Here is a 24,767-nt window from a genome sequence, read left to right on the forward strand (position 1 = left end):
CGGAGTTGTAGATCCAAAAGAGCTGATTTCCTATCTTCTACGGCGGTGTTTTTATTTTTCGCAATTGGCGAGAGGTTAAATTTTCACTTGGACAGCTACTAAATGTTTGTTAGCACTATTACAGCTGATTACCGCCCATTTTCCGGTACTCGCATGTTGTCTTATTTGAAAGTCTTTAGACAAAAGCTAGGTTTGCTGAAGATAACTATCTGTTCGCCAGTTTGTATTTTGGCTTTTTTGAAAACATTGGAGCATGCGATGCCTCCTTAAAATTTCCAGTGCTGTACAGAAATCCCTTGATTGTGGTCGGGAAGTTCGTATGACTGGCCTTTATTTCAGTGCTGCCTTTGACAGTTAATCGTGAGGCTTTTGTTTTCAAACCCAAACTGTTGTGAGTTGGTACGTAGTTTCTTAGCATCATTATTGATTCAAGCAATAGATCAGTGAGCATTAGATTGTAACATCTGTTCCTCAATGTAATGTTATTGTCCCATTAATTTTTTCATTTTCAAAAATTTTATATTTACACTGGTGATTTGACTCGGAAAATCAGACTTGTTGCATGTACAGAAGATGCTACTCTTTGCATCAGTCCCATCTCTGGACTGAGGTTGCTGAATCCCTTAATAGATATATAGCTAAAATTCGTGCGTGGTGCAAATTATGAGGTATGGAATTCATTCTTAACTTTAAATATGATTTTAAGTAGGTCGAAGACAGATGACTTCTCTTCATCCAGTTCTCTTTGATATTGATTCTCTAAGACTCCTTTAGAATATTAGTGTCATAGCAAATCTACTTATGAGGGACACATTCGGTTTGTTCTTAAATTGAACAAAAAGTTATTCTTGAAATTCAAGGTTTTCGGTAACAAAATCTCTTGAAGTTTTCTTTCCTTCCACTTCCTTTCTAGTTTTGTTCTCTTGTCTTTTCAGCTGCTGTCTCTTTTAACTTGAATTGTTGGACAGAAACTTGTGGTCTATTAAATTTCTTATTTCTTATTCTGGGTATTAATCTCTGGTATCATCTTTCAGTTAAGATTTTTCATAACGCTGACAACCTGGTCAGTCTTTTTTAACTCCTAGAATGTTTTTTTTTTTTTTTTTAAACATAATTGGGTTTAAAACTACAGTGCTTATGTAAATTTTTATTTAAGCTGTGAAAAGGTGGTCATTATTTTCCTTAATGTTGAGCCGTTTAAAGTGTCAATAGTTTTTTATGATTGAGGTATATTAGCGTTGTTACGAATCTTAGTATTTTTCATTTTTTATTTTGATAGTTTATTTACATTTTTATATAGTTTACTTGCTCTTCTGCTTTTCCAACTAGGGCTGTAGCTTGGCTATAGAAAATAATATTTTCCATTCTTTAATGTACCAGTATAATACTTTGACTATAAAAGGTGAATTTAAACTTGTTTGGTATATTTCACACCTTTGTGATAATCAGAGATAGTTTTATTTTGAAATTGAAAGATGAGACCAGAACAAAATAAAATTCTATTGAATTTATATTCTTTTATATAGGATTCGTTGAAAGACAAATCTAGTCCGTTGGTAGTAGAAATCTAAATTCTTTTGTACCTTTGCAGTGTTTAGGTCGGTTAGTTTCTTTTTGACACTAGTGGCTCAGATACAGTTTTAATGATTTCAGATGTTCATGAACATATTTTAATTAAAAAAAAAAAAGTTAGTTTGTAAAAAAAAAAATATCTATCTAAACTGAAAAAATTATGTATGCTAAAAGCTTAGAAGTATGGATAATGTTGAATAAACTCTATAAGTATCCTTTCATTAATTCTTCGTATAAATTGGCAAGTAGAAAGGGGTCTGTTGAATTATAAAGTAATCTACTAAAGAATTTAGTGCTCTTTGGAATTCGTAGATGTGTGTAAACACACTAAGATGGTCTTGTTAATTTTTGTACACTTTAAGGCCTGCCCTTTTTTGTCTTATCCCGTCTCCTTCGGGACCTACGTAATCAGTATATCTTACGCATTTAGATATTGTTTAAAACCACGTCGTCGAAGCGCTTTCAGAACAAGTCTAGTTTCTTCTCGAACGAAATAGTTTTAGTTGAATTTTTTTTTATTAGACATATTGAATATTTATGTACTTCAATGGCAGTTTTTCTGGTCCTATATAGCAGGGGAATTTCTATACTCTGCAGGACCGTGTCATTTTATCGTATACTTCCAAAGGCATTCAGCATTTCACATAACATGCTACTTTTATTATCAAATCCATATTATCGAAGCACTTAGAATAGAGATAAGTCTTCAGTTCCTTCATGGAAGCCTTTAATACTTCAGTCTTTCGGATGTTTGCTACCATTAAATTCCAAATTGTAAACTTCTTCTTTATTTCGCTATATGATAATCTGGTATGTTCAACTTTGTGCAGTTTATACATTTTAACTGTTGGGAGTTTCATTCCTTGGTTGTGTGATTTCCTGAACATTTCCCGCAATCGGTCTTGAACCTGCAATAGTTCGTTGCCCATGCCTTACAGGGAAAGGTATTGCCGACAGCCTTCATTAGTTTTACATAAACTATTTAACATTTAGGGTTAATAGAAAAAATGTCTAGCCCTTAATCACTTTACCATCCCATAAAATATTTTGGCAATTAACTGATATAGCTTATGTAGGTATTTTTTTTAATTAGATATAATTTAGTAAATTGTCCCTAATTAAAGTATGAATTTTCTAACAATTGTTTTGGGGAGTAATTAACTTTCTCTTCCCGTTCGCTTTGTAGAGTTCGGACCGAACTAGATTGCGGATGGGATGACGCAAACTAATTAAAATTGCTATTCTTTTCAAGAAGGAACTCTTACCCTTCGTCTTGCCTATCATTCTACCTTGGTTCTTTTTCTCTATTCTTTGCCTGTATACAAGGAAACCTCATCTTCGAAAATTGCCGGTAGACTTTGAAAGTCTTTGCATTTAAATCTTTATCTCTATGGCTCTCGGTGAGCTACTGTGTGCATCAAACTGGCCCTTAATCTTTTCCAGGGACTTTCTTTGGAGTTTCTTAAAGCACTGGAACTATAAATTTAATTATATGAACACAGGTCATTACTAAAGGAATATTACTAGAAGCCATTATGCTAATGTCAAACTTGAAGATTTTGTTTCATATGGGTTATATGAATTAGATGGTCTGCAAAACACAGCTTTTACAAATTCTCAACCAGGAAAGTCTAAATGAAACACTAAAAACTAACTATAAACTCACAAATATTAGAGAAAAGGGGAAAAGCTATTTAGAGCTAAACCTCCATAGGCATTAAAGCCATTCAAGATAACTTAAACTTGACGAAGCTAAACTTTTTGTTCAGTATTGGGAAAATTAGAACAATTATGGAGCTTCACGTCAATTTGAAAACTGTTAAACCTCTCCCAAAGGAGTTTCTTATTGCTGCGGACAGTGACAACCATTTGTTTCTTAGCAAACGAATCACTGTTGTGTTCGATTGAAGGTACCAGATTTGTACTAGAAGTCTCTTCAGAGAGGCTGCCCCTTTAATGTCAATGGTAAGAAAGATATGATACTTGTTAGCTTGTGTTTGCCTTTTATCATTTTCTTCAATATGAAAAAAGGCTCCTTGTGTATTTGCTTGTTAGTTTATCAAGGTTTTTGAATTTCCAGAAAGATCTTGAAAGATAATTTCTACATACAGGACATAATTTTGTAGGTTAATGCACTTTATCTAAAGGCTTTGATACATTCAGGACATAATTTTGTAGGTTAATGCTCTGTATCTAAAGGCTTTGATACATTCAGGACATAATTTTGTAGGTTAATGCTCTGTATCTAAAGGAGTTGATACATTCAGGACATAATTTTGTAGGTTAATGCTCTGTATCTAAAGGAGTTGATACATTCAGGACATAATTTTGTAGGTTAATGCTCTGTATCTAAAGGAGTTGAGACATTCAGGACATAATTTTGTAGGTTAATGCTCTGTATCTAAAAGAGTTGATACATTCAGGACATAATTTTTTAGGTTGATGATCTTTAAAGGAGTTGATACATTCAGGACATAATTTTGTAGGTTAATGCTCTGTATCTAAAGGCTTTGATACATTCAGGACATAATTTTGTAGGTTAATGCTCTGTATCTAAAGGCTTTGATACATTCAGGACATAATTTTGTAGGTTAATGCTCTGTATCTATAGGAGTTGATACATTCCGGACATAATTTTGTAGGTTAATGCTCCTTATCTAAAGGAGTTGATATATTCAGGACATAATTTTGTAGGTTGATGCTCTTTATCTAAAGGAGTTGATACATTCAGGACATAATAATGAAGGTTAATGCTCTGTATCTAAAGGAGTTGTTACATTCAGGACATAATTTTGTGGGTTAATGCTCTGTATTCAAAGGAGTTGATACATTCAGGACATAATTTTGTAGGTTGATGCTCTTTATCTAAGAGTTGATACATTCAGGACATAATTTTGTAGGTTGATGCTCTTTATCTAAGAGTTGATACATTCAGGACATAATTTTGTAGGTTGATGCTCTTTATCTAAAGGAGTTGATACATTCAGGACATAATTTTGTAGGTTAATGCGCTGTATCTGAAAGTTGATACATTCAGGACATAATTTTTTAGGTTGATGCTCTTTATCTAAAGGCTTTGATACATTCAGGACATAATTTTGTAGGTTGATGCTCTGTATCTAAAGGCTTTGATACATTCAGGACATAATTTTGTAGGTTAATGCTATGTATCTAAAGGCTTTGATACATTCAGGACATAATTTTGTAAGTTAATGCTCTTTATCTAAAGGAGTTGATACATTCAGGACATAATTTTGTAGGTTGATGCTCTTTAAAGGAGTTGATACATTCAGGACATAATTTTGTAGGTTAATGCTCTGTATCTAAAGGCTTTGATTCATTCAGGACATAATTTTTTAGGTTGATGCTCTTTATCTAAAGGAGTTGATACAACAGGACATAATTTTGTAGGTTAATGCTCTGTATCTAAAGGAGTTGATACATTCAGGACATAATTTTGTAGGTTAATGCTCTTTATCTAAAGGAGTTGATACATTCAGGACATAATAATGAAGGTTAATGCTCTGTATCTAAAGGAGTTGTTACATTCAAGACATAATTTTGTGGGTTAATGCTCTGTATTCAAAAGAGTTGATACATTCAGGACATAATTTTGTAGGTTGATGCTCTTTATCTAAAGGAGTTGATACATTCAGGACATAATTTTGTAGGTTGATGCTCTTTATCTAAAGGAGTTGATACATTCAGGACATAATTTTGTATGTTGATGCTCTTTAAAGGAGTTGATACATTCAGGACATAATTTTGTAGGTTAATGTTCTGTATCTAAAAGAGTTGATAAATTCAGGACATAATTTTGTAGGTTAATGCTCTGTATCTATAGGAGTTGATACATTCAGGACATAATAATGAAGGTTAATGCTCTGTATCTAAAGGAGTTGTTACATTCAGGACATAATTTTGTAGGTTGATGCTCTTTATCTAAAGGAGTTGATACATTCAGGACATAATTTTGTAGGTTGATGCTCTTTAAAGGAGTTGATACATTCAGGACATAATTTTGTAGGTTAATGTTCTGTATCTAAAGGAGTTGATACATTCAGGACATAATTTTGTAGGTTGATGCTCTTTAAAGGAGTTGATACATTTAGGACATAATTTTGTAGGTTGATGCTCTTTATCTAAAGGAGTTGATACATTCAGGACATAATTTTGTAGGTTGATGCTCTTTATCTAAAGGAGTTGATACATTCAGGACATAATTTTTTAGGTTGATGCTCTTTATCTAAAGGAGTTGATACATTAAGGACATAATTTTGTAGGTTGATGCTCTTTAAAGGAGTTTATACATTCAGGACATAATTTTGTAGGTTTATGCTCTGTATCTAAAGGCTTTGATACATTCAAGACATAATTTTGTAGGTTAATGCTCTGTATCAAAAGGCTTTGATACATTCAGGACATAATTTTGTAGGTTAATGCTCTGTATCTAAAGGCTTTGATACATTCAGGACATAATTTTGGAGGTTAATGCTCTTTATCTAAAGGAGTTGATACATTCAGGACATAATTTTGTAGGTTAATGTTCTGTATCTAAAGGAGTTGATAAATTCAGTACATAATTTTGTAGGTTAATGCTCTGTATCTATAGGAGTTTATACATTCAGGACATAATTTTGTAGGTTAATGCTCTGTATCTAAAAGAGTTGTTACATTCAGGACATAATTTTGTGGGTTAATGCTCTGTATTCAAAGGAGTTGATACATTCAGGACATAATTTTGTAGGTTGATACTCTTTATCTAAAGGAGTTGATACATTCAGGACATAATTTTGTAGGGTGATGCTCTTTAAAGGAGTTGATACATTCAGGACATAATTTTGTAGGTTAAAGTTCTGTATCTAAAGGAGTTGATAAATTCAGGACATAATTTTGTAGGTTAATGCTCTGTATCTATAGAAGTTGATACATTCAGGACATAATTTTGTAGGTTAATGCTCTGTATCTAAAGGCGTTGGTACATTCAGGACATAATTTTGTAGGTTGATGCTCTTTAAAGGAGTTGATACATTCAGGACATAATTTTGTAGGTTAATGTTCTGTATCTAAAGGAGTTGATAAATTCAGGACATAATTTTGTAGGTTAATGCTCTGTATCTAAAAGAGGTGATACATTATGGACATAATTTTGTAGGTTAATGCTCTGTATCTAAAGGGGTTATGATACATTCAGGACATATTTTAGGTTGACGCTCTTTATCTAAAGGCGTTAGGATACATTCTGGACATAATTTTGTAGGTTAATGCTCTTTATCTAAATGAGTTGATACATTCAGGACATAATAATGTAGGTTAATGCTCTGTATCTAAAGGAGTTGTTACATTCAGGACATAATTTTGTAGGTTAATGCTCTGTATCTGAAGGAGTTGATACATTCAGAGACATAATTTTGTAGGTTGATGCTCTTTATCTAAAGGAATTGATACATTCAGGACATGATTTTGTAGGTTGATGCTCTTTATTTAAAGGAGTTGATACATTCAGGACATGATTTTGTAGGTTAATGCTCTTTATTTAAAGGTGTTATGTTACATTCAGGATATAATTTTGTAGGTTAATGCTCTTTATCTAAAGACTTTGATACATTCAGGATATAATATTGTAGGTTAATGCTCTTTATGTGAAGGAGTTATGAAGCAGTGTTCCATTCAGGACATAATTTTGTAGGTTGATGCTCTTTATCTAAAGGAGTTGATACATTCAGGACATAATTTTGTAGGTTGATGCTCTTTATCTAAAGGAGTTGATACTTTCAGGACATGATTTTGTAGGTTAATGCTCTTTATTTAAAGGTGTTATGTTACATTCAGGATATAATATTGTAGGTTAATGCTATTTATCTAAAGGAGTTATGATACATACATGATATAATATTGTAGGTTAATGCTCCTTATCTGAAGTAGTTATGAAGCTGATCCATTCAGGACATAATTTTGTAGGTTAATGCTCTTTATCTAAAGGAGTTATGATACATACATGATATAATATTGTAGGTTAATGCTCCTTATCTGAAGTAATTATGAAGCTGATCCATTTAGGACCTTATTTTGTAGGTTAATGCTCTTTATCTAAAGGAGTTATGATACATACAAGACATAATATTGTAGGTTAATGCTCTTATCTTAAGTAATTATGAAGCTGTTCCATTCAGGACATAATTTTGCATGTTAATGATCTTTATCTAAAGGAGTTATGTTACATTCAGGACATAATTTTGTAGGTTAATGTTCTTTATCTGAAGTAGTTATGAAGCTGTTCCATTCAGGACCTAATTTTGTAGGTTAATGCTCTTTATCTAAAGAAGTTATGATACATTCAGGTCATAATTTTGTAGGTTGATGTTATTTATCTGAAGTAGTTATGAAGCTGTTCCATTCAGGACCTAATTTTGTAGGTTAATGCTCTTTATCTAAAGGAGTTATGATACAAACAGGACATAATTTTGTAGGTTGATGTTCTTTATCTGAAGTAGTTATGAAGCTGTTCCATCCAGGACCTAATTTTGTAGGTTAATGCTCTTTATCTAAAGGAGTTATGATACATTCAGGACATAATTTTGTAGGTTAATGTTCTTTATCTGAAGTAGTTATGAAGCTGTTCCATTCAGGACCTAATTTTGTAGGTTAATGCTCTTTATCTAAAGGAGTTATGATACAAACAGGACATAATTTTGTAGGTTAATGCTCTTTATCTGAAGTAGTTATGAAGCTGTTCCATTAAAGACCTAATTTTGTAGGTTAATGCTCTTTATCTAAAGAAGTCATGATACATTCAGGACATAATTTTGTAGGTTAATGCTCTTTATCTAAAGGAATTGTTACATTCAGGACATTATTTTATAGGGTAATGCTCTTTATCTACAGGAGTTATGATACATGAACATAATTTTGTGAGTTAATGCTCCTTATATAAAGGAGTTATAATACATTCAGGACATATTGTAGGTTAATGCTCTTTATCTAAAGGCATTATGCTACATGAACATAATTTTGTGGGTTAATGCTCTTTATCTAAAGGCGTTATGATACATTCAGGACATAATTTTGTAGGTTAATGCTCTGTATCTAAAGGAGTTATGATACATACAGGACATAATATTGTAGGTTAATGCTCTTTATCTGAAGTAATTATGAAGCTGATCCATTCAGGACCTAATTTTGTAGGTTAATGCTCTACATCTTAAGGAGTTATGATACATTCAGGACATATTGTAGGTTGATGCTCTTTATCTATGGCATTATGATACATGAATATAATTTTGTGGGTTAATGCTCCTTATGTAAAGGAGTTATGATACATTCAGGACATAATTTTGTAGGTTAATGCTGTTTTTCTAAAGTAGTTAGCTGTTCCATCCAGGACATAATTTTGTAGGTTAATGTTCTTTATCTTAAGGTGTTATGATACATTCAGGATATAATTTTGTAGGTTAATACTGTTTTTCTAAAGTAGTTATGAAGCTGTTCCATCCAGGACATAATTTTGTAGGTTAATGTTCTTTATCTAAAAGAGTTATGTATTCAGGACATAATTTTGTAGGTTAATGCTGTTTTTCTAAAGTAGTTATGAAGCTGTTTCACCGAGGACATAATTTTGTAGGTTAATGTTCTTATTTAAAAGCGTTATGATACATTAAAGACATAATTTTGTAGGTTAATGCTGTTTTTGTAGTTATGAAGCTGTTTCATCCAGGACATAATTTTGTAGGTTAATGTTCTTTATCTAAAAGAGGTATGATACATTCAGGACATAATTTTGTAGGTTAGTGCTGTTTTTCTAAAGTAGTTATGAAGCTGTTTCACCCAGGACATAATTTTGTAGGTTAATGTTCTTCATCTAAAGGTGTTTGATACATTCAGAGCATAATTTTGTAGGTTAATGCAGTTTTTGTAGTTATGAAGCTGTTTCATCCAGGACATAGTTTTGTAGGTTAATGTTTTTTATCTAAAGGTGTTTGATACATTCAGGACATAATTTTGTAGGTTAATGCAGTTTTTGTAGTTATGAAGCTGTTCCATCTAGGACATAATTTTGTAGGTTAATGTTCTTTATCTAAAAGCGTTATGATACATTCAGGACATAAATTTGTAGGTTAGTGCTGTTTTTCTAAAGTAGTTATGAAGCTGTTTCACCCAGGACATAGTTTTGTAGGTTAATGTTTTTTATCTAAATGCGTTATGATACATTCAGACCTAATTTTGTAGGTTAATGCTGTTTTTTAAAAGTAGTTACGAAGCAATTCCATTCAGGACATAATTTTGTGGGCTAATGCTCTTTATGTAAAGGAGTTATAATACATTGAGGACATAATTTTGTAGGCTAATGCTCTTTATGTAAAGGAGTTATGATACATTCAGGACCTAATTTTGTAGGTTAATGCTCTTTATCTAAAGACTTTGATACATTCAGGATATAATATTGTAGGTTAATGATCTTTTTCTGAAGTAGGGTCATGAAGCAGTTCCATTCAGGACATAATTTTGTAGGCTAATGCTCTTTATCTAGAGGCATTATGATACATGAACATAATTTTGTAGGTTAATGCTCTTTATCTAAAGGAGTTATTTATTCATGACTCAATTTTGTAGGTTAATGCTCTTTATCTAAAGGCGTTGTGATACATGAACATAATTTTGTAGGTAAATGTTAGTTATCTAAAGAAGTTATGAAGTAGTGTTTCATTCAGGACAATTTTGTAGGCTAATATTCTTTATATAAATAGTAATCATACATTCAGGGCATAATTTTGTAGGTTAATGCTCTGTATCTAAAGGAGTTGATACATTCAGGACATAATTTTGTAGGTTAATGCTCTGTATCTAAAGGAGATATGATACATTCAGGACCTATTGTAGGTTAATGCTCTTTATCTAAAGGCGTCATGATACATCCTGGACATAATTTTGTAGGTTAATGCTCTTATCTAAAGGAGATATGATACATTCAGGACCTATTGTAGGTTAATGCTCTTTATCTAAAGGCGTTATGATACATTCTGGACATAATTTTGTAGGTTAATGCTCTTATCTAAATGAGTTGATACATTCAGGACATAATTTTGTAGGTTGATTCTCTTTATCGGAAGGAGTTGATACATTCAGGACATAATTTTGTTGGTTAATGCTCTTTATCTAAATACGTTATGATACATTCAGGATATAATTTGTAGGTTGATGCTCTTTATCTAAAGGAGTTGATACATTCAGAACATAATTTTGTAGGTTGATGCTCTTTACCTAAAGGAGTTGATACATTCAGGACATAATTTTGTAGGTTAATGCTCTTTATTTAAAGGTGTTATGATACATTCAGGATATAATTTTGTAGGTTAATGATCTTTATCTAAAGACTTTGATACATTCACGATATAATATTGTAGGTTAATGCTCTTTATGTGAAGGAGTTATGAAGCAGTGTTCCATTCAGGACATAATTTTGTAGGTTAATACTCATTTATCTAAAGGAGTTATGATACATTCAGGATATAATATTGTAGGTTAATGTTATCTGAAGTAGTTATGAAGCTGATCCATCCAGGACATAATTTTGTAGGTTAATGCTCTTCATCTAAAGGAGTTATGATACATACAGGATATATTGTAGGTTAATGCTCTTATCTGAAGTTGTTAAGAAGCTTATCCTTTCAGGACATAATTTTGTAGGTTAATTATCTTTATCTAAAGGAGTTATGATACATACAGGACATAATATTGTAGGTTAATGCTCTTTATCTGAAGTAATTATGAAGCTGTTCCATTCAGGACATAATTTTGTAGGTTAATGCTCTTTATCTAAAGGAGTTATGATACATTCAGGACATAATTTTGTAGGTTAATGTTTTTTATCTAAAGGAGTTGTTACATTCAGCACATAATTTTGTAGGTTAATGCTCTTTATCTAAAGGAGTTATGATACATTCAGGACATAATTTTGTAGGTTAATGCTTTTTATCTAAAGGAGCTATGTTACATTCAGGACATAATTTTGTAGGTTAATGCTCTTTATTTAAAGTAGTTACGATACATTCAGGACATAATTTTGTAGGTTAATGTTTTTTGTCTAAAGGTGTTATGTTACATTCAGGACATAATTTTGTAGGTTAATGTTTTTTATCTAAAGGAGTTGTTACATTCAGGACATAATTTTGTAGGTTAATGCTCTTTATCTAAAGGAGTTATGATACATTCAGGACATAATTTTGTAGGTTAATGCTCTTTATCTAAAGGAGCTATGTTACATTCAGGACATAATTTTGTAGGTTAATGCTCTTTATCTAAAGGAGTTATGATACATTCAGGACATAATATTGTAGGTTAATGCTCTTTATCTGGAGTAGTTATGAAGCTTTTCCATTCAGGACATAATTTTGTAGGTTAATGCTTTTTATCTAAAGGAGTTATGATACATTCAGGACATAATTTTGTAGGTTAATGTTTTTTATCTAAAGGAGTTATGTTACATTCAGGACATAATTTTGTAGGTTAATGCTCTTTATCTAAAGGAGTTATGATACATTCAGGACATAATATTGTAGGTTAATGCTCTTTATCTGGAGTAGTTCTGAAGCTTTTCCATTCAGGACATAATTTTGTAGGTTAATGCTCTTTATTTAAAGGAGTTATGATACATTCAGGACATAATATTGTAGGTTAATGCTCTTCATCTAAAGGAGTTATGATACATACAGGACATATTGTAGGTTAATGCTCTTATCTGAAGTTATGAAGCTTATCCTTTCAGGACATAATTTTGTAGGTTAATTCTCTTTATCTAAAGGAGTTATGATACATACAGGACATAATATTGTAGGTTAATGCTCTTTATCTGAAGTAATTATGAAGCTGTTCCATTCAGGACATAATTTTGTAGGTTAATGCTCTTTATCTAAAGGAGTTAAGATACATTCAGGACATAATTTTGTAGGTTAATGTTTTTAATCTAAAGGAGTTATGTTACATTCAGGACATAATTTTGTAGGTTAATGCTCTTTATCTAAAGGAGTTATGATACATTCAGGACATAATATTGTAGGTTAATGCTCTTTATCTGGAGTAGTTATGAAGCTTTTCCATTCAGGACATAATTTTGTAGGTTAATGCTCTTTATCTAAAGGGGTCATGATACATTCAGGACATATTGTAGGTTAATGCTCATTACCTAAGGCATTATGATACATGAACATAATTTTGTGGGTTAATGCTCCTTTTGTAAAGGAGTTATGATACATTCAGGACTAATTGTAGGTTAATGCTCTTTATCTAAAGGCGTTATGATACATTCAGGACATAATTTTTTAGGTTAATGCTCTTTATCTAAAGGAGTTATGATACATTCAGGACATAATTTTGTAGGTTAATGTTCTTTATCTAAAGGAGTTATGTTACATTCAGGATCTAATTTTGTAGGTTAATGCTCTTTATCTAAAGGAGTTATGATACATTCAGGACATCTACGTTAATGCTCTTTATCTAAAGGCATTATGATACATGAACATAATTTTGTGAGTTAATGCTCCTTTTGTAAAGGAGTTATGATACATTCAGGACTAATTGTAGGTTAATGCTCTTTATCTAAAGGCGTTATGATACATTCAGGACATAATATTGTAGGTTAATGTTGTTTTTCTAAAGTAATTATGAAGCTGTTCCATTCAGGACATAATTTTGTAGGTTAATGCTCTTTTTCTAAAGTAGGGTTATGAAGCAATTTCATTCAGGATATAATTTTTTAGGTTAATGCTCTTTATCTAATGGAGTTATTTATTCATGACGTAATTTTGTAGGATAATGCTCTTTATCTAAAGGCGTTGTGATACATGAACATAAGTTTGTAGGTAAATGTTCGTTATCTAAAGGAGTTATGAAGTAGTGTTCCATTCAGGACATAATTTTGTAGGTTAATGTTCTTTATCTAAAAGCGTTATGATACATTCAGGACATAATATTGTAGGTTAATGCTATTTTTCTATAGGAGTAGATACATTCAAGACATAATTTGTAGGTTAATGTTCTTTATCTAAAAGCGTTATGATACATTCAGGACATAATTTCGTAGGTTAATGCTCTTTTCCTAAAGTAGTTATGAAGCTGTTCCATCCAGGACATAATTCTGTAGGTTAATGTTCTTTATCTAAAGGCGTTATGGTACATTCAGGACATAATTTTGTAGGTTAATGCTTTTTATCTAAAGGCGTTATGATACATTCAGGTCATAATTTTTTAGGTAAATGTTCTTTATCTAAAGGAGTTATGATACATTCAGGGCATAATTTTGTAGGTAAATGCTCTTAATCAAAAGGAGTTATGAAGCATTGTACCATTCAGGACATAATTTTGTAGGTTGATGCTCTTTATTTAATGGAGTTATAAATTCAGGACATATTGTAGGTTAATGCTCTTTACCTAAAGGCGTTATGATACATTCAGAACATAATTTTGTAGTTATAATTTTTTTTATCTAGAGTTATGATACATTCAGGACATTATTTTGTAGGTTAATGCTCTCTATCTAAATCAGTTATGAAGCTGTTCCATAGGAACATAATTCTTAATGGGACTTAGATTCTCTGAGGATTTCAAGAGAAAATTGAAGAATTTCTTGTTCCGCTATTTCTTTAACAGTGACGATTTAACAGTAAATAAATAACACCTGATATGAATTCTTGAATACTGTGACTGAAAAAGAGGAAAAAGTCCTGTAGAGAGTAGGGTTCCCCTGCTGCTTAGGACCTGAAAAAATAGTAAGTAATGGGTCAACAGGACTATTAATTATTAAATAGTTCTACTATAGGATTGGATGAGATTCTTATGTTTTTGATGTCCTTTAAAATTTCGGATATGATGGGATGCATGAATCTTACCGGATGAGTTTGGTAGACGTTTTGGAGAATATTAGGTAGTTTTAGTGGCTTATTTTGTATAGGTTTTCTTCTATGTAGTACTAATTTACATACGTATTTTAAATCTATGATTATTTCAAATAATTTTCTCTATTGGAAGTTCTTTGTTTTGCTCAGAAAAAATTTAATATTCCAAACTTTTGTTGTCAAATTTTCCTTAGTTCTTACGTGCTGAGAATTGAAACATTTCTAATTATCTGGAACTTTGCATTATTTCCTTGATGTTGAGCTGAAATTGCTAGACAAGTTTCACAGAAGATAATTAAATTGTTCTTGTAAAGTGTTTTAGACTAACATTATTTTGTATCTTAGTTTGATTAGACTTTTAACATGTAGATTTTACTGGCTACAGACAATCTTAAGAGCTAGTGCTGTGCCAAGAGCTTTAGTTTTTTTTTTTCCCGGGCAATCTGAACGAACGAAACGACATTCAGGTTCGGCTGTTGACTTGTTAGGTCTGGCCACTATCTGACTAATGTTCTGGTATCTAATTTCGTTGCCGATTTTGATAGGTAATTTTGAACTGCAACATTTTCAGAGCTGTCAAATTTAAATAGAAGTTATATTCTCCTAACCAAATGCAAAAGGCTTCTATGAATTCATGCTTTTAAGTCTCTTCCCTTTACCATCTGAGTTTAACTCGATCCTCAGAGCCAACCTCCCTGCTCTTTGTCATAAGCCACGTTTTTCAAGGTTTAAAACTCCCTTTTGCCCAGAGGCTTCCATTCAGGTACATCTGGACTAATTCATCCTCCTTTTGAATATGCCCCATCCATTTCCATCTTGAAAATCTAACTTTATAGTCTACATTCAGCAACTCATGCCAATTCACAATGTACTCTCATTTGACTGTTTCATTCTCAATGCAATTAAAAGTATAGTTAATATTATCAACACGTATGCACATTGTATTGGTATTGCGAGGAATAATTTTATTAGAGCCGGTTAACATAGCTTGTTGGTTTTTCAACCGGGTAATTGTCGAAAATGGGTGAGTTGTAGTTTCGAAATAACTGGTAAAACTAGTTTCTTAATCTATCCCTTTATATTCCATACGGTAGCTTTAGCGTGATGTTACTTTCACCATAAATAATCATCTACGTCTTTTACGCAAAGGGCCTCTTGTTAGATTTCGCTAGTCATCTCTATCTTGAGCTTTTAATTCAATGCTTCTCCATTTATCATCTAGTTTTCAGTATTTAGTGATAGTTGAATGTAATAAAACAGTTTAAAACTTAACATAAGTCAAGGAAGGGAATTATATGGGTATTTAAAACTTTTAGAAATTAGTTTGGTAATTGGTGTTAATTGTAAATTATGAAAATGGGTTTCAATGTCATTGTTCTATTCAGTTGTGCTGTCCAAGTAGTCTGTTCATTTTTATCAATAGATAAATTTTAGATTTTTTGAGTAAAGAACTTTACTTTACCCTTTGGTAACTATTGCAAAAAGAAAAAAAAAAAGTTGCTCTTTTCTTGGTGTGTGTGTGGGGGGGGGCGGTTAAGAGTAAAGTTTAAAATTCACAGTTAAAACTCTTGGAAAAATAGAGCAAATTTTGCCAGGTTTTTACCGTTCTAAAAACACCTATATTGCTGTTGAGTGATATTACGGTCACCAATCATTGAAAGATACTAACGAGCTTGGGTGAAAATTACGGTCGCCCGTATTTCTGAAAATACGGCTGAACCGTATTTTCACGGACAATTTTCAATTACAATTAAGGGGTTTTAAGTGTGGAAGGGGGGGGGGATTTGCGACTAGAATTACTGGGTTTTAAGTGTATGGAGTGGTGGGGGGGGGGGGGTGACAGTGAATTTGAATACTGTAAACAGTTTGTGAAATCTGCAATTATTATTCATGATGCGAGAAAGACCACTTGTTGATATACGATGTGAACTCTTGCAGGAATTATTCAGAAAGTGTAAATAGAAAATAGAAAGACTAAAATTTTGAGTTTGCGTTCGGACACTAGAAGATTTTGAAAGAGAAGTGAGCAAGAAAATATCGCGATGTATTCCAGATTTTCATGGGTGCGTCCCTTTTGGAGGACTATTTTGATAGTCTTGGCTCCAATTCTTCTGTCTCCAATTCCTCTGGCAATGAATCACGCGGTAAGTACATGAGCATGTAATTACCTCCGCCAACGAAGTTGGAAGGAAGTTGTGTTTTACCCCTTGTTAGTGTTTTTAATTTGCTTGCTTGCTTGTTTGTTTGTGAACAAGATAACAGGTGTGGGTGTACTGTTCCGAAAGGATAACAGGTGTGGGTATACTGTTCCGAAAGGATAACAGGTGTGGGTGTACTGTTCCGAAAGGATAACAGGTGCGGGTGTACTGTTCCGAAAGGATAACAGGTGTGGGTGTACTGTTCCGAAAGGATAACAGGTGTGGGTGTACTGTTCCGAAAGGATAACAGGTGTGGGTGTACTGTTCCGAAAGGATAACAGGTGTGGGTGTACTGTTCCGAAAGGATAACAGGTGTGGGTGTACTGTTCCGAAAGGATAACAGGTGTGGGTATACTGTTCCGAAAGGATAACAGGTGTGGGTATACTGTTCCGAAAGGATAACAGGTGTGGGTGTACTGTTCCGAAAGGATAACAGGTGTGGGTGTACTGTTCCGAAAGGATAACAGGTGTGGGTGTACTGTTCCGAAAGGATAACAGGTGTGGGTGTACAGTTCCGAAAGGATAACTGGTGTGGGTGTACTGTTCAGAAAGGTGTGGATGTAATATTTCAAGGATTGTTATTGTAACTTTTTAAGGGGGATTGAAATAGGTGTAAAATTAAATTATTACTATTGGGTTAAAATAATTAATTTTAAGTTCTTCAATTTTACTTCAAAATGTGATTTATGACAACACAATGTGATTTATGGCAACACTGGTCACTTTAAATACAGGTTGTCATCTATGTTTATAAATTTCATATTTGGTCAGTTTCTTTAAAACTTTGGTAAATATTATGCTATACTTCAATTTTAGTTTCTGCCTTTTTTATCCCCTTGTTTCTAGGTATTTTTTTTCTTATTTGTGTACTTAAACAGATTAGAAGTTAATGTATTTTAGATTTTTAACTCTTTGCAGGTCAACTTTTTATTTTTTGTAAACTACTGTATACAGAAGAGAGACTTGGTTTATGTATTAAGACTAAAACTTTAATCAAGTTATAATTCATACACCATGTATGTGATATGGTTTTATCTTATTAGGAAACTGCGAATGTAGCTTATTACAGAACATTAAATTTAATTTATACTTCAAGTTTTAAAAGAACCTACGAAACTATTTATTCGAATCTTTCTGCTGCTCTTTACTGTTTGACAGTTTCACGCTGTGAAGGTAGACAATTTATAATTTCCACACGTAGGCCCTACTCTAATTAGCTAACTTTGGCTTGAAATGTTTGTATTAAGCTTTGACTGGGCATTTTACTTCGAATGTGTTTATAATTGATATAACACAGTTTGGTGTTACTTGCTAAGCTACTACCATAGTTGGGAAAGCAGGATGATATAAGCCCAAGGGCTCCAACAGGAAAAATAGCCTTGTGAGGAAAGGAAATAAACTACAAAAAAGTTATGAACTAAAATGAAATATTATAACAGTAACATTAAATAAATCTTTCATATATATACTATAAAGACTTTAACAAGAGGAAGACAAGTAAGACAGTGGAAGACTGTACACAGAGGCTATGGCACTACCCAAGACTATAGAGATTTGAATATTTAAAGTTTTAGAACTATTTCGAAATACAAAGTTTCTTGTACAAATCTTTTCTCGGCCCAAAATTTCCTTATACATTGCAGTTTTCTGTTGTTAATAACCTACATTATGTTTAAGGGAGTTCGAAATGTGTTATTTTCTAAAATGTCTTATTTCGGAGAGCCTGCTGAAATAACCCGTGATAAAATTATATCTGTTGTCAAGACTGTTAAGATATGGGGAAGATCATAAGATAACATCAGCTATTATTATCTAAAGTCTGCGAAAATGGAAATTCTGCGATAAATGGAATTAGTCATTTAATTCTTCAATATTTATATATACTTAGTAGATCTATAACGCAAAAGACGGTGAACTCGGTTTACATCAATCAACTTGAGTGAAAAATACTGGATTTTTTATCTATTTTTTTCAATTCTATAATGGCCGATGTCAGCCATTTTGGGCGGCAAGTGAAAGATAAGAGGTGTGGAACGGAGAAACTCCGCCTTTCTCATGTCCTCCCAGCCTTTCGTTAGGCCTAAGGTCTGCCCAAGGAGCCTTGAGATCTGCCTACCTGTTTGGTATCGTCTTACTACTACTTTCTAAAAACAAGGTTGGCTATTCCTGCTGTTTCTACTATCATCATTATTACTAGCTAAGGTAAATGCGTAGTTGGAAAAGCAGTATGCTATAAGATTAGGCCTCCGACTAAGAAAAATAGCTCTGCGAGGAAAGAAATTACGGAAATAAACCGAAGGAATGAACTATTGAATAGAATATAAAGAACGGTACTTGAAATTATTCATTTATAAATTATAAAGACTTAGTCAGCCTGTTCAACATCAAAACATTGCAATGTTTTCTTTCTTTCTTTCTATCCCGTCAACTGAGCCATGGCCCGGCCCAGTCTCGTGCGTTCGGATAGGACAATATTATCTATTTGTATAAATTTTGATAGTTAACACGTACTAGGATATATATTTTTCTTTCTATTAATATATTCAAATAATATCCAGACATATGATAGTAAAGAATGTAAAGTATGTACTATCAATGTTTCGAAACCATATCCTATCATAGGATAATGAAAAACGAAAAGTATATCAGTCTTCATTGAGATATATCATGAAATTTTCTGATCGATTAAAGATTTATGGGAGCCAGTTTTCTGTTTAAGACCAAGAGAACAATGATGGATAAAAATAAAAGATCAGAATCTGGTATAATTTGTTTTTATTGATAGTAATGGCACATCAAAATAAAATATCAATAGTCACAAATCATAGTTAATATGGACATTGATACACACACACACACACACACACACACACACACACACACACACACACACACACACATACATACACACATATATATATATATATATATATATATATATATATATATATATATATATATATATATATATTATATATATATATATATATATATATATATATATATATATATATATATATATATATATATATATATATATATAGTAGCGTATTCTGAAAAATACTGATATCTTGGCAAAAAGAAAATCAACACTTCTTCAGGAATCCCCTTATCAAGTTCTCTTGAAGCCTTAAATTCTTCCTACAGTGTGTTAAAACAGTTTTTTCCTACACGAAGACTGTCCGTGAATGGAGTTAAACACATCTCTCAACTTGGTTAATTGTAGGAAGAACTCTTTAGAAGGAAAATGAAAATAACCCCTACTTTTGAATTCAATCCACGATTTACTTGAAATTTCAAGTTTCTTAATTGGCCAAATGAGGGTATTTGATGGAATTCATCTTAACAATGTAACCATCAATATACTTCAGAGCTTCTTCTAAAACTGTTGACCGTTTTTTTTTTTTTTAAGTTTGCATCATCAATTTGCATGTCATCTTGCGTTGAAAAAGCAAAATTATTTTATACACTCAGACACCAAATCTTTAAACATAAGGCTTGTCAGGCACACTTCTAACGCCATCTCACTTTCTTTGGCTTGAATTTTTATTTCATTTGCTGACATATTAGTCAACATGTCCTGATTGTTAAACTTTCCATTAGAGTTCGTTTTTTGTCATGATTTCAAAATTTTTGCCAAGCAATAGTGTTCTCATCCTATACTTGAAATCTACAGGATTTGGATGATCTTATGGCCCGTTCATCTGCCTTATGCAACCAAAGAAATGTTCTAGGCAGTCCTGATTCAGCCTTTGAGTTAAGATATAGTTAACCTTTCTGAAATCTATTGATACACTTGGTTTTTAGAGATTTGACTTACAATTTACTCACGCGGTCTATGACTTTATTATTAATTACATTTATTTGTTGCTTCATGCGTATTCCAAATCCACTGCGCATTTGTAAGTCTCCAATCATTTGGTTTGAATTCATGACATCAACCCAATCCTTTATGAGAGATATGAAGTCACACTGAGAGAGCCTTGGCCCACGTGATAAGCCAGGTCGGTGAGTCATACAAAATCCTCTTGCCTGGCCGACCTACTTTATGTGGGTCCTGCCTAGAATAAAACTTTCAGAATACTGTGTAATATTGAGCCTCGTGATGGAGAAGGCATAGAATGTTCTGTTGAAGACGTTAGAATGTTCTGTTGAAGACGTTGACTTATAGTTGTAAGTGTTACTGATCTATGTTCAAAGTTATTAATCTTAATATATTTTTATATACGTAGTATATTTGCTTTTAGTCCTTTGTTCCATTTCCCCGCTGGGCCTATTTTCCCTGTTTGGAGCCTTTATGCTTACAGCATCCTGCTTTTCAAACTAGGGTTGTAGTTAGGCTAGTAATAATCATTTTATTTATTTTCAAGTGAACTGCAATTTGCTAGTAACTGCTATTCTCATTCTTAGAGAGGATATAAAATTAATTTACTAATACGTATTCTCTTTATAAGAATGAGAACAGTAAAATTGCTGTTGTTGAGAACTTTAGATTAATGGAAAATTTCTTCTAAAATTAACGCCACTCGGGTAACATAAATTTTCCAGATATCTTGATTTGTTAAATTTAATTTTTAGGTGCATTATTGGTGTCCGGTTAATAATTCCGTAAAAAGCGTTTTTAACAATTCGAAATTAACCTCTGCGTTCATTTATATACTGTATTATCACGCCTCTCGTGATAGGCTTACACTGTAGGCCCATGCATTTCATTGTTGCCATTTCTTTTATTCATTTTCTATTTTTTATTCCCAAAACAATAATTTCCCCTTTTTTTCTGTCCAAAATCTTCGATTACCTCAGCCTTTTCACACAGTTGAACATGCCGATATCGCCAGCTTAAATTATTTCAAATATGACCAATACAAAAAAAAATCATTATAATGTCCTGATTTTATATAATATACATTAATTGTTCTATATATGTATAGAATCTGTCTTGATGTTATATAATGTACATGAATTGCTGTATATATACGTATAATGTATGTGTATGTATATAATTTAATTTATATTCATATACTGTGTATATATAATTTATATTTGTATATACTGCGTATATATAATTTATACTTGTATATACTGCGTATATGTAGTTTATGCTTGTATATACTGCGTATATGTAATTTATGCTTGTATATACTGCGTATATGTAATTTATGCTTGTATATACTGCGTATATGTAATTTATGCTTGTATATACTGCGTATATGTAATTTATGCTTGTATATACTGCGTATATGTAATTTATGCTTGTATATACTGCGTATATGTAATTTATGCTTGTATATACTGCGTATATGTAATTTATGCTTGTATATACTGCGTATATGTAATTTATGCTTGTATATACTGCGTATATGTAATTTATGCTTGTATATACTGCGTATATGTAATTTATGCTTGTATATACTGCGTATATGTAATTTATGCTTGTATATACTGCGTATATGTAATTTATGCTTGTATATACTGCGTATATGTAATTTATGCTTGTATATACTGCGTATATGTAATTTATGCTTGTATATACTGCGTATATGTAATTTATGCTTGTATATACTGCGTATATGTAATTTATGCTTGTATATACTGCGTATATGTAATTTATGCTTGTATATACTGCGTATATGTAATTTATGCTTGTATATACTGCGTATATGTAATTTATGTTTGTATATACTGCGTATATATAATTTATCTAAGTGCAGCATTTGATACTGTAGAACATACATATCTGATGGAAGACCTTAAAGCTGTGGGCATCGTAGAACGAGCATATGACTGGTTTGTGAGTTATCTTGAAAACCGCAAAGTTAAAGTAGTAATATCAAATGTTGAATCTGAGACATGAAAACTAACCAAAGGGGTGCCTCAAGGCAGTGTACTAGGTCCTCTCCTGTATGAAATTTACACGATTGAACTGGCAAATATACTTGAAACTCACAAAGTTAAGTTTAAAATATACGCTGATGATACACAATTATATTTCCCAATAGAATCAGTTAATGAAGCTAAACGAAAAATACATGAAATAATGAATGACATTAAAGCTTGGATGTTAACAAAAAAGCACAAGCTCAATGAAGATAAAAGTGAATGTATTATGTTTGGAAATGAAAAAGATATTAAAAGAATCGAATGCTTCCAAAGAATGAAATGGGTCAATCGATCATTGACCTAAAGAAATCTATCAAATTTTGGAGTAATCATGGATGATAGGCTGACAATGAATGAACATATAAATATGGTAAGAAATTGTAACTATCATATTAGAAACATTGCATTTATTAGTAAATACTTAAATGAAAAATCTATGGCCATACTCATTAATCACTACATATTTTTCAAGAATTGATTACTGCAACTCACTGTTCTATGGATTACCAAATTATCAGCTGAAGAAAATTCAGAGTACAAAACAGAGCCGCTAGATGATAAAAGGACTACACAATAGGGAAAGAGTTACCCCTGCACTAATTAAATACACTGGCTGCCGGTAAAAGCTAGAATTGAATAAAAGCTACTCTAACTAACGTTTAAGATAATGAACCAAAATATCTAAAAGAATTCATGAATAAACTAGAAACTAAAAACAAATGTTAACATAAGACACACGAGTGACAAACATAGGCTATCTGAACCAAGAGCAAATAGTAAATTTGGTGAAAGGGCTTTTAGCTACTGTGCGCCTAGACATTATAATAAACTGCCAACTGAAATGAAGGACTGAAAGGAAGCAACTGAATTTAAGAAGAAACTAAAGACATTACTTTTCACAAGATCATATGATTTGGAAGATGCTACAATCAAAGAATTGTATAATTATAATGAAATTGTTTCGTTAGATGATTAATATGGACCCGCCCGAGAAGTATTTCACTCGACTTCAGTGGAGGGTTGGATTTAAACCCAAAACAAAAAAACAAAGGATATATGTTTATACTGCGTATATATAATTTAGATTTATATATACTGCGTATATATAATTTATATTTGTATATACTGCGTATATATAATTTATATTATATACTGCCTATATATAATTTATACTTAAATATACTCCGTATATATAATTTATATTTGTATATATTGTGTAAATTGTATTGCACTGCTATCTAGCAGTAAGAGTATTAGTTGAAATGATTCGCCTGAAGAAAGGAAAGATGAATACTATGAAGAACTGCAGAGGATAATAGATGAAATCAGAGACAGCTATGAAAATCATGATTGGCGACTTCAATGCTAAAGTTGGAAGATATAATTAAGGGATAGAGAATGGGATGGGTGTCGAGGGTCTGGGCGAAGTTGCAAATGAAAATGGAGCACATGTCATAAGTTTGTTCAGCAAACATTCTTGTCATTGGAGGTACTGTTCCAATATAAGAACATCCACAAGCATACATAGATTTAATCATGTGGCAATTACAAAAATCAGATCACATTGCCTTTAATAGAGAGAGGAGGACTCTGAAATATCTAAGCTATAGAGGTGCAGTTATTGGTAGTGATCACCAGCTCCTCATTGTCACACTGAAATTAAAACTGAAAGTAACCAACAGAAAGATAGAAGACCTAGATTTGATACAACTATGCTTCTAGAGAAGGAGCACAGAAAAATTTTCATTTTAATGTAGGAATAGATTAGTTGTCTTACAGACTAAGAACAGACAATGAAGAATGTGATATTAAGAACATATATCAGTCAGTTTGTAGTGATGATTTCGGACAAACTGTTACAAGGACAAAGCCATGGATATAGAATGATACTTGGGATAATACTATAAAAAGGACACAGAAATTGATTGTTGAAAGTTTTCGAAGAAGTAATGAAAATAAAAATGTTGAGTGCCAAGTAATGACAGAGGTCAAAAGAGCCAGGAATGACTTAGTATTTAGACAGTAAAGCAGATGAGACCGTACTTTATATTTATATATACTGTGTATATAATTTATATTTATATTTTGTATATATATATATATATATATATATATATATATATATATATATATATATATATATATATATATATATTAATTTATTTGTACATTTTATATATAAATAATCCATATTTATATATTGTGTGGCATGTGCATATATCATGTGTAT

The 24,767-nt window shown here is 31.9% G+C and overlaps 1 protein-coding gene across 8 annotated transcripts in view; it reads left to right on the forward strand.

The window, feature by feature from the left end:
• Positions 1–24,767, forward strand: part of LOC137620797 (Na(+)/citrate cotransporter-like) — a 158,571-nt gene that overhangs the window by 83,220 nt on the left and 50,584 nt on the right. For 5 of the 8 annotated variants that reach the window (XM_068351243.1, XM_068351239.1, XM_068351238.1 and 2 more), the window contains exon 2: positions 16,398–16,603. The exons of the other annotated variants lie outside the window; for them this stretch is intronic. In XM_068351243.1, coding sequence (XP_068207344.1) covers positions 16,502–16,603 — 102 coding nt within the window. In that variant the 5' untranslated portion in view covers positions 16,398–16,501. The remainder of the gene's footprint in view (positions 1–16,397; positions 16,604–24,767) is intronic. 8 annotated transcript variants of the gene reach the window in all.

The sequence above is a fragment of the Palaemon carinicauda genome, chromosome 27, assembly GCF_036898095.1.
Source record: "Palaemon carinicauda isolate YSFRI2023 chromosome 27, ASM3689809v2, whole genome shotgun sequence".
Lineage (NCBI taxonomy): Eukaryota > Metazoa > Arthropoda > Malacostraca > Decapoda > Palaemonidae > Palaemon > Palaemon carinicauda.